This window comes from Oncorhynchus kisutch, linkage group LG30 (assembly GCF_002021735.2).
Source record: "Oncorhynchus kisutch isolate 150728-3 linkage group LG30, Okis_V2, whole genome shotgun sequence".
NCBI classification, from domain to species: domain Eukaryota; kingdom Metazoa; phylum Chordata; class Actinopteri; order Salmoniformes; family Salmonidae; genus Oncorhynchus; species Oncorhynchus kisutch.
In genome coordinates, this window is record NC_034203.2 from 25035542 (window position 1) to 25053516 (window position 17975).

General features: G+C 44.5%; 1 protein-coding gene across 8 annotated transcripts in view; it reads right to left on the reverse strand.

The window, feature by feature from the left end:
• LOC109874837 (zinc finger protein 521) overlaps positions 1-17975 on the reverse strand; it is a 181451-nt gene that overhangs the window by 56567 nt on the left and 106909 nt on the right. For 6 of the 8 annotated variants that reach the window (XM_020466863.2, XM_031809978.1, XM_031809976.1 and 3 more), the window contains exon 6: positions 5088-5219. In XM_020466863.2, coding sequence (XP_020322452.1) covers positions 5088-5219 — 132 coding nt within the window. The remainder of the gene's footprint in view (positions 1-5087; positions 5220-17975) is intronic. The other 2 variants (XM_031809980.1, XM_031809979.1) reach the window with 1 other exon arrangement.

Genomic DNA, 17975 nt, shown 5'->3' on the forward strand with positions numbered 1-17975 from the left:
CCTCCCTAAGTTTGTTCTATTCACTGCTTTAGCACACTCTGCCAAACCGGATGTTCTAGCTGTGTCTGAATCCTGGCTTAGGAAGACCACCAAAAATTCTGAAATTTTAATTCCAAACTACAACATTTTCAGACAAGATAGAACTGCCAAAGGGGGCGGTGTTGCAATCTACTGCAAAGATAGCCTGCAGAGTTCTGTCCTACTATCCAGGTCTGTACCCAAACAATTTGAACTTCTACTTTAAAAAATCCACCTCTCTAAAAACAAGTCTCTCACCGTTGCCGCCTGCTATAGACCACCCTCTGCCCCCAGCTGTGCTCTGGACACCATATGTGAACTGATTGCCCCCCATCTATCTTCAGAGCTCGTGCTGCTAGGCGACCTAAACTGGAACATGCTTAACACCCCAGCCATCCTACAATCTAAACTTGATGCCCTCAATCTCACACAAATAATCAATGAACCTACCAGGTACCTCCCCAAAGCCTTAAACACGGGCACCCTCATAGATATCATCCTAACCAACTTGCCCTCTAAATACACCTCTGCTGTCTTCAACCAAGATCTCAGCGATCACTGCCTCATTGCCTGCATCCGTAATGGGTCAGCGGTCAAACGACGTCCACTCATCACTGTAAAATGCTCCCTGAAACACTTCAGCGAGCAGGCCTTTCTAATCTACCTGGCCGGGGTATCCTGGAAGGATATTGATCTCATCCCGTCAGTAGAGGATGCCTGGATATTTTTTTTTATGCCTTCCTAACCATCTTTAATAAACATGCCCCATTCAAGAAATTTAGAACCAGGAACAGATATAGCCCTTGGTTCTCCCCTGACCTGACTGCCCTTAACCAACACAAAAACATCCTATGGCGTTCTGCATTAGCATCGAACAGCCCCCGTGATATGCAGCTGTTCAGGGAAGCTAGAAACCATTATATACAGGCAGTTAGAAAAGCCAAGGCTAGCTTTTTCAAGCAGAAATCTGCTTCCTGCAACACTAACTCAAAAAAGTTCTGGGACACTGTAAAGTCCATGGAGAATAAGAACACCTCCTCCCAGCTGCCCACTGCACTGAAGATAGGAAACACTGTCACCACTGATAAATCCACCATAGAATTTCAATAAGCATTTTTCTACGGCTGGCCATGCTTTCCACCTGGCTACTCCTACCCCGGTCAACAGCACTGCACCCCCAACAGCAACTCGCCCAAGCCTTCCCCATTTCTCCTTCTCCCAAATCCGTTCAGCTGATGTTCTGAAAGAGCTGCAAAATCTGGACCCCTACAAATCAGCCGGGCTAGACAATCTGGACCCTTTCTTTCTAAAAATTATCTGCCGAAATTGTTGCCACCCCTATTACTAGCCTGTTCAACCTCTCTTTCGTGTCGTCTGAGATTCCCAAAGATTGGAAAGCCGCTGCGGTTATCCCCCTCTTCAAAGGGGGGGACACTCTTGACCCAAACTGCTACAGACCTATATCTATCCTACCATGCCTTTCTAAGGTCTTCGAAAGCCAAGTCAACAAACAGATTACCGACCATTTAGAATCTCACCATACCTTCTCTGCTATGCAATCTGGTTTCAGAGCTGGTCATGGGTGCACCTCAGCCACGCTCAAGGTCCTAAACGATATCTTAACCGCCATCGATAAGAAACATTACTGTGCAGCCGTATTCATTGATCTGGCCAAGGCTTTCGACTCTGTCAATCACCACATCCTCATCGGCAGACTCGACAGCCTTGATTTCTCAAATGATTGCCTCGCCTGGTTCACCAACTACTTCTCTGATAGAGTTCAGTGTGTCAAATCGGAGGGTCTGCTGTCCGGTCCTCTTTCAGTCTCTAAGGGGGTGCCACAGGGCTCAAATCTTGGACCGACTCTCTTCTCTGTATACATCAATGAGGTCGCTCTTGCTGCTGGTGAGTCTCTGATCCACCTTTACGCAGACAACACCAATCTGTATACTTCTGGCCCTTCTTTGGACACTCTGTTAACAACCCTCCAGGCAAGCTTCAATGCCATACAACTCTCCTTCCGTGGCCTCCAATTGCTCTTAAATACAAGTAAAACTAAATGCATGCTCTTCACCCGATCGCTACCTGCACCTACCCGCCTATCCAACATCACTACTCTGGACGGCTCTGACTTAGAATACGTGGACAACTACAAATACTTAGGTGTCTGGTTAGACTGTAAACTCTCCTTCCAGACCCATATCAAACATCTCCAATCCAAAGTTAAATCTAGAATTGGCTTCCTATTTCGCAACAAAGCATCCTTCACTCATGCTGCCAAACATACCCTAGTAAAACTAACCATCCTACCAATCCTCGACTTTGGCGATGTCATTTACAAAATAGCCTCCAATACCCTACTCAACAAATTGGATGCAGTCTATTACAGTGCAATCCGTTTTGTCACCAAAGCCCCATATACTACCCACCCCTGCGACCTGTACGCTCTCGTTGGCTGGCCATCACTTCATACTCGTCGCCAAACCCACTGGCTCCATGTCATCTACAAGACCCTGCTAGGTAAAGTCCCCCCTTATCTCAGCTCGCTGGTCACCATAGCAGCACCCACCCGTAGCATGTGCTTCAGCAGGTATATCTCTCTGGTCACCCCCAAAACCAATTCCTCCTTGGGCCGCCTCTCCTTCCAGTTCTCTGCTGCCAATGACTGGAACGAACTACACAAATCTCTGAAACTGGAAACACTTATCTCCCTCACTAGCTTTAAGCACCAGCTGTCAGAACAGCTCACGGATTACTGCACCTGTACATAGCCCATCTATAATTTAGCCCAAACAACTACCTCTTCCCCTACTGTATTTATTTATTTATTTTGCTCCTTTGCACCCCATTATTTCTGTTTCTACTTTGCACATTCTTCCACTGCAAATCTACCATTCCAGTGTTTTACTTGCAATATTGTATTTACTTCGCCACCATGGCCTTTTTTTGCCTTTACCTCCTTCATTTGCTCACATTGTATATATACCTATTTTTCTATTGTATTATTGACTGTATGCTTGTCTTACTCCATGTGTAACTCTGTGTTGTTGTATGTGTCGAACTGCTTTGCTTTATCTTAGCCAGGTTGCAATTGTAAATGAGAACTTGTTCTCAACTTGCCTACCTGGTTGAATTAAGGTGAAAATAATAAATAAATAAATAAGTGTCATTTAATATTTAGCAATATCTGGACACTTTCTGTTTACCTGGAATTTCCCTTATTGTAGGCTACTACCAGTATTAGTCTTAACTTTACTACTCTACTCACTGTTTAGCACATGACTTCATGTGAATCCTTAAAGAGATGTGTGGGGCTGGCTTAAGAGGGTGTGAACAATGCTGAATGGGTGTAGACAAAGGAGAGCTCTCCAGTAGGTACCACAACATCCAAAGGCCCTTTTCTCAAAACTGAGTTTACAAGTGTATCAACTTTCAAAGCAGAATTACTTTCCCATTGTTCCTCAACAATTGTGTATGAAACGTGTATGATATACCATTTTGTAGCTCTGAGTCTCTACTTTTATCCAATGTAAAAATAAAATAAAATAAAAATCAAATGTTACTACATAAGACCGAATCCAGGTGGTGAATAACTCAAAGAATAACTGCAAGTAATTTTGCCCCTCCGACAGACATGCCTCTCCGGGTAAACTGGATAATTTGGATACAGACTTGTATCACTGAGTCCATCTTAATGGGTATAAATGTTTTCAAGGACAGACTGGGTCTCACAGACAACTGCCCCCAACCCATTTCTCCCTATCCAGAAAATGCCTGAGGAGGCTAGTGTGATCTGAGTCTCAGCCTGTCCCCTCCCTCCTTTCTCAACAGTAGCAGGCCTTTCAGTCTCTCCATCCATACTCCCCATGGTCCACCACTTCCATCCATCCCCTCATCCCCCGCCTCTGTGTGTCTGCTCTACCACCACTGTCCTGAGGGCTCTCTCTCTCTCTCTCACTCACATTCTCATCCTCTCTCTCTCTCCTCTCTGTCTCTCTCTCTCTCCCTCTCTGCATCCCTCTCTCTCCTGCGCCTGCCGCCGTGATCGATATGGATGCAGAGGGAGAAGGGGGACCTGTCTGTCAAAGCAGCCTGTAGAAAATGAAGGCTCAGATGAAGAAAGCATGCTCTGTATATTAAACGGCCTTACCCTGGCAGGGGGAGGAGGGGAAATATCAATAAGCTGCTGCTAAAAGAGAGATAAGGCCAAACAGCAATGAGAGGAGATGGGTATGAGAGGAGGGGTGAATACTGAGAAAAAGCGAGAGAAACAAGCCAAATGAGTGAGCATCTGCTGGACAATGGGACAAGAGAAGAGCTTATGAAGAGGAGAAGAGCGGAGGAGTGAAAATATGAGACAAGTAAAATGATGAGACCTGATCAATTCTAAATATTAACTGATGAAAAAACACTGAGATAAAAACGAGTGAAGTGAGTAAACAGCTGAGGATTGGAAAAAAGTGAAAAATAACGAGTATAGCTAAAGAGCTGAGAGAGGGGGAAAAGAAAGAATGAGGAGAAGTTAACGACTTTGCTGATTTCATTATAGAGATAGTTAACCCTGTTGACACTGAAGGAGGGCGTTATCCTCTCCGGAGGAGTCCTGTATGGTCCTTCCACCTCCACGCACACAGACAGATGAGATCATTACAGCTATCAGCACCACCGACATCCACAATTAGCACTTCACTCTCCCTCCTTCACTCCCTTCACCCCCCCTTCCTCTTTATTCCACTCTAGCACACTCTTTTCCTCCTTATTATTTCTTATTTTCCTTTCTCTCGCCCTCTCCCCCATTCTTTCTCTCCCCTCCTCTACCCTCTATCCCTCTGCTCATGACAGGTCTTGATTTAGAGGCAATTTGAGTAAATATTAAGATGCACGCAACAAACTGCTTTCAGCTTTGGCTGACCTGCCTTTCTGACCTTTTCATACTCATTTAGAAAACCATTTGCCATTTTAGACAAACAATGAGGTTTCTGAAAATTGCTTTGCATTGTAATGCAATTGTGTGGGTGGGGCTCTCTGAGGACACACATGCAAGCACACACATGCACGCAGGCACTCACCTGTGAAGCAGACAGGACACTTGAAGGTGCCGCCCATGCCCTCGAAGCTGTGCTCGATCAGGTGGCATTGGAGTTTGGCTGGCGAGTCGAACGACTGACTGCAGAGCTTACACTCATGGTTCAGGCCCTCTTCTAAGGAGAAAGAGACCACACAACACACAAAACAGCATAGTTAGACGGGTGAATAATCTGAGTAGAAATAGCAGAGAGGGATCCAGAATATACACTATCATTCAAAAGTTTGGGGTCACTTAGAAATGTCCTTGTTTTTGAAAGAAAAACACATTTATTGTCCATTAAAATAACATCAAATTGATCAGAAATACAGTGTAGACATTGTTAATGTTGTAAATGACTATTGTAGCTGGAAACAGCTGCACGCCCTGACCTTAGTTATCTTTGTTTTCTTTATTATTTGATATATCTATATGTAGTTTTTGTATTCTAGGGGTTTTGTATGTCTAGTTGTTATAGTTTGGGTGTTTATATGTTTATGGTTGCCTCGATTGGTTCCCAATCAGAGGCCAAGCTGTTTATCGTTGTCTCTGATTGGGGACCATATTTAGGTAGCCATTTTCCTTGGGTATTTTGTGGGTTATTGTCTATGTGTAGTTGCCTGTCAGCACTTGTTATTGTAGCTTCACGGTCGTTTTGTTATTTTGTTAAGTGTTCTTCATTTATTTAAAAGAAGAATGTATTCTTATCACGCTGCGCCTTGGTCTCCTCCATTACGGCGAACGTGACAGAATAACCCACCAAACAAGGATCAAGCAGCGTGAAAAGGAGGAACAGCGCTTAATGGGGAGATGGACCTGGGAGGAGATATTAGATGGAGCAGGACCCTGGACACAGCCGGGAGAGTATCGCCGTCCTAAGGAGGAGTTAGAGGCAGCGAAAGCGGAACGGAGATACTACGAGGAGAAATACCGGAGAATAGAGGAACGGCGACGATATGAACGTACACGGCTACCACGGAAGCCCGAGAGGCAGCCCAAAGATGTTTTGGGGGAGGCTCATGAGGAGATTGGGTACAAATCTCTCGTTCTGAGCCTGAACAGGCAGTTAACCCACTGTTCCTAGGCCGTCATTGAAAATAAGAATTTGTTCTTAACTGACTTGCCTAGTTAAATAAAGGTGAAAAAAAAAAAAGTAACTGGTTAATTAGTGGCTGTTGTAAAATCGATATTCTGATATTCTTTGAGTTAATTTGGGAAATAGAAACTAGTTTTCCCATGGTGCCCCAGGTTAATGAGTTAATATTTGCTTGATTCAGATAATCACGCAATTAGAAACATTTAATCATTCGATGAACAACAGTCGTCACATTAACTAATACAACGTCACGACAGGGTTCTTATATTCTAGGTGTTTATGTCTATGGTTGCCTAGATTGGTTCCAAATTAGAGGCAGCTGTTTATCGTTTAGTTGCCATATTCCTTGGGTATTTTGTGGGTATTTTGTGGGTTATTGTCTATGTGTAGTTGACTGTCAGCACTTGTTATTGTAGCTTCACGTTCGTTTTGTTATTTTGTTAGTTTGTTAAGTGTTCGTTTAATTAAAAGAAGAAGGTATTCTTATCGCGCTGCGCCTTGGTCTCCTCCATACGATGACCACAACCACAACAACAACAATTCTTTTATGGAATATCTACACAGGCGTAAAGAGGGCCAATATCAGCAACCATCACTCCTGTGTTCCAATGGCACGTTGTGTTAGCTAATCCAAGTTATGGAATAGCCTTCATTTATCAGAACAATAGATTGACGAGTTTCAGAAGAAAGTTCTTTGTTTCTGGCCATTCTGAGCCTGTAATCGAACCTACAAATTCTTATGCTCCAGATACTCAACTATTCTAAAGAAGGCCAGTTTAATTTCTTCTTTAATCAGAACAACAGTTTTCAGCTGTGCTAACATAATTGCAAAAGGGTTTTCTAATGTTCAATTAGCTTTTTTTTAAATGATAAACTTGGATTAGCTAACACAACGTGCTATTGGAACACAGGAGTGATGTTTGCTGATAGTGGGTCTCTGTACACCTATGGAGATATTCCATAAAACATCTGCTATTTCCAGCTACAATAGTAATTTACAACATTAAGAATGTCTACACTGTATTTCTGATCAATTTGATGTTATTTTAATGGACAAAAAATGTGCTTTTCTTTCAAAAACAGTGACCCCAAACTTTTGAATGGTAGTATATATGATTTATTTTCTCCTCCTTCCCCATTTAATTGAGCTCCAACACATTTGTGTCAAAGGCTCCTGCCTATAACTTTCGTGGCTCATACAACAGTAATACAATGTGTGATCTAGACCCATCAGGCATAAATTGGATGGCCAGTGTGGGGCCTAATTGCACAGGCGAGGTCTTGCACTTTGAACATGGCAAGCATCGCTCTTTTTGATTGGCTAACACGCAAATTAATTTCTGTGGGTGACTTGGTGTGGGCAAATGGGCTGTAGGGTGCAGTGCTACTGTAGCTTGATAAAGAGAAAGATGTAATGCATAAAAAAACCATCTAGGCTAATTTACAGATTAAAGTGGAAAATGTAAGAATAGCCAAGCGTGGGAACATATTAATTTTATTATCAACATTTAATAATAAACAATATGAGCAAGTGAGAATATTATAGATGTTTCAACATCTCAACGTTTCCACACTTCCCTTTATTATCACCATGGCATTTTATCCGCTCTCTTTAACACCACTGTTGAATTCAATCTCATGGTTTTCAACCAAGATGAATATCCATGTTTTCATGTTATTACTAATACATGAGTTATAATTAATACATGAAATGAGATATTGCTCAAGGCAATGGCCAAAACAACTGTGAGTCTGCATCCATTCCCGTCACATTAGAATGTATGACACGTCTCTCCCTGACATTAGATTACCTCGGACCGATATTTCAGACCTTGATAGCTGAAATAAATGGCATTGGTTCAGACACTGAACCTTCCCTACTGCTCATTTGCTGCACAACGATCCGCTGACTCAGCATTCCGCAGAACCGAACTGCCCATCTCCTGAACTACACGCCAATAAAAACCCAGTGCACTCTGCTATCCATGCAGTTTGGCCTGTACTCTGTCAAAATCCCCTTGTCCCGTGAAGCATGGGTCCAGGCATGGGGCCAGCGAGAGGGGGGTGAAGGGGGATGGAAGGAGGGTCCCTGGGTGCCTATCCAGGGCCAGGGCCCATCCTTCAGTCTCTACAGCCCAATGCCCACAACATGGGCCCAGGGTACCAGACGCGGAAACACACAATCCACCTAACCAGCTGTGGCCATCTAAAGCCCTGGAGGATCAGAGTGGGGGGTTACCGGATGGGCCTTGGGCAAATCTGGCAACGCAACTCACAGATCTGGCAAAGCAACTCACCTTAACAACAATGGCCTGAGATGAACGGGACAGATTCGTCCCAGATCCACCTAGATGCCAGTGTTTTAAAACCCCCGCCCACACACTGCCAGTGACTTTCCCATTTGTACTTTTATGGTCAATTGTTGTTCCGCTGCTCAAAGCACACATTAAACAACATGGGCTGGATCGCTCCACTAACAACATTTGGCAACGTTATAAAAAACGGGTAATTTCTGAAACCTGCAGCCGATTACAACAAGCTTTGCAAACTAATGTTAATAAAGCATTTTAATACCAAGTTAAATGTTATTGGTTTAATTCTTTACAAGGGAAGTGTAGGGACTTAATAAGATGTACTACAGTATAGTACAGTAACTGTACAGTATAGTAATAAAACAATTAGAGGTATCTGTACCTGTTTTGGTGACTAGCTGCCTACAGTATAATGGAGACTATCCACTGTATATCATGTAATACGATATAAAGTGACAATACAACCCAGCGACCTGGGCTGTTCTAGGAGGGCAATGGGAAACGTGTTACACAGCATAGTGAGTCTATTCATTTACTATATACAGAGCATGTTTATGCTCTATTTCACCATATGGCCAGCACTCTTCTCCTTATAACCCTGTCAAGGAGAATCCTCTACTACGACCTCAAAACAAACATTTAAAGCTGGTCGTGTCTGAATGAGCTCACATGACAAGCTATTGTCTTACTGTGTGTGTCTGGCTTAGTGGCTTAGGTATGGATGGAAAGATTTAAAAAACAATTTTATCACAGAAACCAGAGGAGTTGATTGTGTCGCCTGTAATTGTGCATTCCCCTTTGAAAGATGAGACATGGTGTGTGTGCACGTGTGTGCGTGCATATGTGTGTGCATAATTTGTGCATGTGTGTAAGAGAGCGACAGAGTTCTTTGATCCCCATTCAACCTGGCTGTGTGTGTGTGTGTGTGTGTTCAGAGCACTCCATGCCTTTGCCCATATGTGCAGCCCTTGTTTGACCCTGGAGCACACTCCTGTTCCTTCAGAGACCTGACCTGCTTCATTATGCAGATAACTCTGCACCTGCCCAACCGTCTGACCTTGGGTGCATGCGTGTGTGTATTTGTGTGTGAGAGGGAGAGTGGTTTGCATATGTCTGTGAATCTAAGATACGTGATTGTTTGATACTGCATGTGTGTGCATGAAGAGTGTGTGTAAGACAATACAGTGCAAGTGGGATGACTCAGTGTGTGAGTGCACGAGTCTGTTCGGCACTGCTCGCCCCTGTAATGTAACTGTGTATAGGGGGACGGGTTTGTATGCGGCAGGGGAGCAGGGGTTGGATCACACTGGCAGCCTGTTCCTTAGTGAGAGTCAAGGGAGGAAGTCAGCCAGCGCACCCCTATAGCTCCCTCATCGGGGTGAGGTCACTTCCTGTCGTTCCCCCAGCCTCCCCCAGGGCTGTCCAATCAGGACAGAGCATTCAGGAGCCCCCACCCTGGCCCGCTCTGCACCGACTGGAGCAGACTCTGGATATAGTTACAGAGCCACTGGGGACTGGAAGCTCTCTCTCTCTCTATATATATATTTCTCTCTCACCCCCCTCACCCTCCCTTCTCCCTCCACTCTCGTGAGTGTTCTGCCTCCACTGCCACCACCCTGTCCCCCTGCACTCATAAGCGAAATCTTTTAGATGAGAGCTTTTCTGTTCCTGCTCCCTCTAAGCGTCCCTGACACCAGCAAAGTAAGTCCATCTGCATATCCACAGGGCATGGTGGCACATCCAAGGTTCATGGTTTATGTATTTCACAGCTCCTGAAAAACACAAACATCTAATATCTTTCCCATGTGTAAGGAGAGAGGGAGTCGGAGTAGGAAAACTATTTTAAAAAAGGACAGCCTTTATTATTTCTTCTTGTGTTTACTCTTCAGCAACCAGGCTGAAGTTAATGTTCTGTTGAAGGTTGTTTGGGACACTGGGGTTTGTTTTCCTTTCGGTTTCGTCTGGATGTTCAAGTACAGATTTGTATACACTGAGAGTACAAAACATTAATAACATCTTCCTAATATTGAATTGCCCTCAGAAGAGCCTCAATTAATCGGGGCATGGGCTCTACAAGGTGTCAAAAGCGTTCCACAGGGATGCTGGCCCAATGTTGACTCCAATGCTTCCCATTGTTGTGTCAAGTTGGCTTGATGTCCTTTGGGTGGTGGACCATTCTTGATATACACAGGAAACTGTTGAGCATGAAAACCCCAGAAGCGTTGCAGTTCTTTACACAAACTGGTGAACCTGGCACCTACTACCATACCCCGTTCAAAGGCACTTAAATCTTTTGTCTTGCGCATTCATCCTCTGAAAGACACACATACACAATCCATGTCTCAATTGTCTCAAGGCTTAAAATTCCTTATTTTTCCTGTCTCCTCCCATTCAATGACTGAAGTTGATATAACAAGTGATATCAAGAAGGGATCATATCTTTCACTGGTCAGTCTATGTCATGGAAACAGCAGGTGTTCCTAATGTTTTGTAAACTCAGTATATAGTAGAGTATGTGTGTAGAGTAGGTTTGAGTAAGAGTGTGAATCTGTGTGTGTGTGCAGTACAGTATGTGTGAGGATTTAGTGTGGATATAGTGCGCACTAGTGAATACAGTTGCTGAAAGACACTACTGATATTTCTCAAATACTCTCAGGTATTGGGTATTCTCACAAATTTGACCAAAATGAAGTATGTTGCACTACAGGGCTTAATTAAAATATGTATCCTAGCCAAGTCCCCTCCTCATCCCCTACCCCTTACATACTACCCTATATAAACAATTCTGCTTCAGAGCAGGTCCAGTTGAAAGGGGAATTCAGGATCACTTCATAGTAATCTGATAGTTAGATTTACACTTCTCTCTGTCGCACTGTGAATCTTACTCACAAGCTCCCCCTTAAAGGAACCAAGTCTGCTCACTTCTCAAAATCAGGCAACAACCTCTAACAAAGTTGTGGAGACAAAACACAAGATGTCAACCAAAGACAACAGTAGTCATAGAAAACAGTAGTCATAGAAAAGGAATTGGAAACACGGTAGACTAAGCAAACTACAATTGGGGTCAAGTCAAGGTTGAGGTCACACTCAGACTGCAGTCTCTCAACAAGGTATTATTTGTGATCAATCAGGTCTAAAGATGATAGGCTTCAGACTGAAATATGGTGTACTATAGGTCACAGAAAACACACCAAGAAACATCTGAGGAAATTGCCTGGCATTAAAACCCAGAGTAGTCCACAGCTGTTTCTGAAAGACTCAGTTGCATATCCTGCATTCAAACATCTTTCAACTTACACACTCTCTGAAATGCTACTTGTGACTGCAATACTTTTTGAAATTGTGAGAAGGCGAGAGAAGGATATCATTTGTTTTTTTAGAGGACATACTAGTATATAGAGTAAAGCTGTGGTGTTGTGTGTATGGTGGCAGAGTTCAGTAGACAGCTCTGAGGCTGTAAACAGTAGGTGGGTTTACTTGGCTCTACATCTCCATGGGAACTATCCATTAACAGATAATGGGGGAAAATCTGAGTGATTAAGGCCCAGGGAATTATGGGTGAATACAAATACATCTCCGTGTGGTGGAGTGAGTGTGTATGTGTGTTCTCTGGAGATATAGAACCACTTCTCATGTGGAACTCGGTTCATTTTAGAGATACTAGAAGGCCCATTAGTGTGTTGAGAAGAGAAAGGGGGCGGGATATGGATGTAGCTGGTAGATGGGAGCTACTGTAGCTAGCGCACAGGGATCAGGCTCCCCCTGGACCACGGCTGATTGGCTCCCCGTGAACCTAGGCTGATTGGAGAACTGGCATCTGGAGGGGAATATGCCTAATATTTATATCCTGCCTTCTCAGTTTAAAGAGGAGGACATGGCATTATGAACAACATTATAGAATAAAACCCTATTTAAACGTCCTGAACATCACCCTCATTACTATACAGGTATGATGATAATGATGCCCTAGTATGGTCAAATGCTAGCTAATAACCTCATTAAGACTGATAAAACTACCTTTATAGCAGCTATAAACAATAAGAATAGAGGAGAGATGTGTAGCAGAGAAGTGAACTCATGTCAAACAGAGAGAAGACATGAATTGAAGTGAGAGTATAAGGGAATCGGGACAATCACAAGGAGAGAACAGGAAGTGGAAACCAATGTGCCACAGACAGACAGAAAGAAAAACCCCAATGTCAGGGTCCCATGCTTGTGCCATGTCTGTGTGACTTTTACTTCAAACCTCCAGAGTGAACTGAACTAAGAGGTGAGGTTGTCGGGTGACAGTGGTGGCGACGACCTTACAAGCGAGTTGCCGCTGGCATCTGGGGGTGGGCGGGATATAGTTCTACGTCCCAAATGGGAATAGGGTGTGATTTGGGACGCATCCTAAGTCTCTGGGAGATTGTCATGCCGGGTGCATGGAGATGAACTTGAACCTGGACGCACAGTGGTGCACAGTGCACAGTGCAGGGTGTAAGTGCTAATCAGAGCACAGCTAGTCTTATGCTAGCCACTTTCTCGCTCTCTTTCTCTCTCTACACCGCCGGCATTATCCGTCTCACACCATCCCCTAGCGGCCAGGTTGGCTAGGTCACAGGCACCTTCTAACTGCCAAACTGGTATTGAGATAAACAAGTGTAAGGCCTGAAGACAGTATAAAAGGCGTAGCCAACTAGAACACCTTGAAGAGGACAGCACACTGTAATATCTGGGATATCTGTGAGCTATAAGGTGTCTGTTCTATATCATAGCCTCTTTATGGGTTATGCATAGTAGACAGTAGACCTATACGATGCATAAAAAGTGTTGCTAAATAGTCACTAAAAGACAAACTTAACAATCAACATGGTAAAATACATACAGTATGAGCTAATAGTCACTGTCTTCCATCAAGATGGCTAATATCAGGTAAGTAAAAAGAACATCAAAACATTGGGCATGTGGCATTTTTCTCTCTAGCTAATCAGTACTCAGCTGAAGTTAAGGATGCTGCTGTAGGGAAGTGTGTGCTACACTCAAACAGTGAAACCAGAGAAGAGCTGGTGTTTACACACTACTTAGGTAGTATATGATCCTCTGACTGTCTGCCATTTTTTTTGCTTAATAGCTACAGTTAAAGCAAGAAGACACACTGGTTATAACTCAAATTAATAGTTGGTAGGTCTTTGGGGCTGCAGTTCACCAAAATGCACACACAAAACCCCCACCATAGCAAAGGGGAGAGCAGAGCAGAAGACTTGTTAACGAATTATGTGTAGGCACTGCAGCTTGAGGCCAGGTATGGAGGTCCATGGGGGACAAACAGTGCAGGTTAGCTGCTGAGATGGATGGTATTGGAGCATTAGACCCCCTGCAGCCATACAAACACAATTCTGCAGTCAACTGCTCTCATTTACTTCATCCATGCCCCATTCTAAACTAATGGGGCCTTTTCTTGTTGGGAGAAAATAAAGGTCAAATGACTATAGCCCTGCTATTTCACAGCACAAGGAGGCTCTGACTGGCACTCAATGCAACCCGCTGCCGAAAGAAAGAGAGAAAAAGACAGAAGTGAATCAGACAAAAAAGCTAACAGGCAAAGAAGCACAAGTAAGGGAGGTAGAGCAGGGACAACTCTAACAAGAATCTGTCTTTCTGCCCATGAAAAGAGTAAGTGGCCTAAATGTAAAAAGTTAATTATGACACACTTGCAAGGGCCTTTCTTTGCTATTCACATGGTGGCAGCTGCGTTGTGCAGGCTGAGGATCGCATGGCTCTATGGTGTCCGTCCGCAGCCCATCCACACAAAGAAGCAGGAGGGAGGATAGATGGCTGGAGAGCGGTGAGAGATGGAGAAAGGTCCCTTGGCTGGTCTCGCGGCATGGAGCACTGTACAATTAGCCAGCCCCTGCGTTCTGCTAGCTTATAATTATCAGCGCTCTCTTTAATTGACTCCCTTAGCCTGGTGCAGAGGGACCCCACCACCACCTCCTCCCTTCAATACAACCCCCCCACCCCACACCCCTCCGCTCAGCGCAGACCACGGAGCATCGAGCACCACGCCGGGCTCTCCAAAGTCATTTATAAAAGCGCTCATATTTTCAACACAAAAAAGAGAGGGGAACATTTGGTGAGAGAGAATTCATCATCAGGTATCTAGAGGTTTTCCTTAATAGAAAAGCCGAGTCCCACTGAGCGCGCTCCTTGTAGCGGCCAGCCACGCATGCTCAGGACCAGCAAGCCACCGTTCGCAGCGGGTCAGCTAGACATTAGCATCATTTTATATAACACAGCCACGCTGGAAATTTAATACATCTCAGCAAATATGAGACAGGCATTTTGCATAATGTTTTTAATTATTTCCTTTGAGCGACATACCTACCTGTCTACACTCTGAGAAAAAAAGGTGCTATCTCGAAACTTAAAGGGTTCTTTGGCTGTCCTCATAGGAGAACCCTTTCAAGAACCCTTTTTGATTGTCGGTAGAACCCTTTTGGGTTCAATGTAGAACCCTCTCCAGAAAAGGTTCAACTTGGAACCCAAAAGGGTTCTCTTATGGGGACAGCCCCCTTTTGGAAACCTTTTTTTCTAAGAGTGTAGTCTAGTTTATTCTCTAGTCTCTCCTTGTCCCTCCTCTCCACGTCGCTCTCCTGTCCTGTTTCTCTCTCTCTCTCTCTCTCTCTCTCTCTCTCTCTCTCTCTCTCTCTCTCTCTCTCTCTCTCTCCCTTGCTCCCTCTCTCCCCCGTTCTCGCCCCATGGTGCTGATCTCACTAGGAGAAGAGAAGTTCATTACCGCAGCTAAATCAGAATTAGTCCCTTCATTTTGACAGGGCGAACTTCATTAGAAAGGCCCTTCCTTAATCCAGCCGGGAAGACTGATGAATCTACATGGGGCCCATAATTTGCTTCAGACAGCATATTCAGCTACTTCCTACTCAGAGGAGGCTGGTGGAAGGAGCTATAGGAGGACAGGCTCGTTGTAATAGCTCTCATGGAATCAATTGAATGGTATCAAACACATCAAACAAATGGAAACAAGGTGTTTGACTCCGTTCCATTGATTCCATTTCAGCCATTACAATGAGCCTGTACACATATAGCTTCTCTCACCAGCCTCCTGTCTCCTTTCCTTTTCCCTCTCCCCCCTTCTATCTTGCCTTATGCATTTACACTTACATTTTTATTAGATAAAGAACAAGAAACAGAGAGGAACTTGAGTTAGGAAAACACCTGCATATAATGAAGTAATGGGAGCAGAGAGGGTGTAAAGAGAGAGGGAGTTATGCTGTTTGAAACGTCCCGTCTCCCCAACAGACCTTGGAGCCTCTGGGGCTGAACGACTACAGTATGGCTGGGTTGGTTGGCGGACACTCAAATACAGAACAGACAGTGGACTCAGTCGGTTAGTTCAAATATGAACTAATAGTCTACAAGGCCACATACACATGAGAGAGAGATATAGAGAAGCAAAATTGATATCCACTATGTCTGTGTTTTTGGGTGAAAGTGGAATCGTGTCAAATTTTGTCCCAAAACCCCAACAATATCATACAGTTTTATAAGCCTGTGTTGCGTTCGACACACCACCTTCCACCTCTGCAGTTCACCAGAATCAACACAACACCCCAAAATCCAGAGACGTGGATGAGGACAGTCAGTCCCCGACTGGCATCCACTGTGTCATCACTGTGCCTGTTGACTGGTGTCAAGCAGATGTGGCACTTGGAATTGCAGTTACTCTCGCTACGCCCCCCCCCCCCCCCCCCCCCCTCCACCTGCCAGGCCTCCCTCCCCAAGCTGGCCCCTAGAGAGCTCGAGAGCTCTGAGCTGGGGCACCCCCCTTTGCCACCCCTTGTCTAATATAGTGTGCATGCACACACAGTCTCTCGGAGTGGCAATAACACATGCACGCACACACATACAAACACACATACTCATGCACCCACACACATTTACCCATAAAATCACAGACACAAGTGCGACAAGCCATTGAAGGAAAGCACTTCACACATCATTTATATTCTCACTCATCTACATAAAGATTGAATATATGATAAACAAACAGATACCAGGAATTGAGTCAATATATGTTAAAATTCAAATGTGCATCATCTGGGACACGGCTCAGCTTGTGTGCCTCTGGTCTCCTCTAGCCACTGACTGCACCTGACTTCTGTTGCCATAGTTTCCATTATCTGAACCCATCGAAATGAAAGGACAGAAAAGGACACGCAAGAAGATGACTCACTAATCCAATAAATAAAAGGGTGCCTACTAGATGTCATAACCCCAAGAATAGCACCGTTGCACCATAGCATTGTTCCATATGAAGAGACTCCATATATTAATAAACATGATTAAACCAGATCCGGCCTGTTTTTTTCCATCCAGTCCGGCATCAGAGTAGGATTTCCCAGAGGCCTACTAGTCTATCTGTCCAGGTCTTCCATCCCTCCATCCCCATACCATCTTTCTGTCTATTTTTCCTCCTCCTCAGTCGATTCTCTGAAGCATACGTGGAGCTGTAAACGATTGAGTCCGCTCTCAAATCACACAGACGTCCTGAAATAGTTGACAGGACCCGGAGGGGCTAAAGATCACTGCAGAGGAAGCCACAGAGGCCTTCCTGTCAGAACAGACTCAGGGCTTTTTCAGGGCCAGGGGTGAGGGGGGTGATGGGGTGAGGGGGGTGAGCGAAGCCAGGGGGGGAGAGCCAGAGAGCCTCAGAGCCACAGACATGACATACATTTTATTACACTTAAACCAACTGTGGGTTCAACTCAGAAACCTTGGACTTGCATTGGAGTCTCAGAGGAAAAAGTATGGAGAAAGTGGAGGTGGGAAGAGTGACTTTTAAAAGGAGCACAATGGTGATGTGGACAAAGAGAAAGGAGGCAGTGGACTAATTGCTTAGGGGGTTTGTCTGAATATTTGTCTGAATATATAAGTTATTTTGTTTAAAGCTCATGGCTTGTGCCTATTGAGATGAAGATATACAAAAGTACGCCCCTTCAAATTAGTGGATTTGGCTATTTCAGCCACACCCGTTGCTGTGTGCTAAAATCGAGCACACATCCATGCCATCTCCATAGACAAACAGTGGCAGTAGAATGGCCTTATTAAAGAGGTCAGTGGCTTTCAACGTGGCACCGTCATAAGTCAGTTTGTCAACTGTAAGTGCTGTTATTGTGAAGTGGAAATGTCTAGGAGCAACCATGGCTCAACCTCGACCCTCTGATAGGCCACACAAGCTCACAGAAAGGGACCGCCGAGTGCAGAAGCCCGTAGCATGTAAAAATCCTCTGCTCTCTGTTGTAATAATCCCAAACGAGTTCCAAACTGCCTCTGGAAGCAACGTCAGCACAAGAACTGTTATTCAGTAGCTTCATGAAATGGGTTTCTATGGCCGAGCAGCAGCACACAAGCCTCAGATCACCATGCGCAAATGCCAAGCGTCGGCTGGAGTGGTCTAAAGCTCGCCGCCATTGGACTCTGGAGC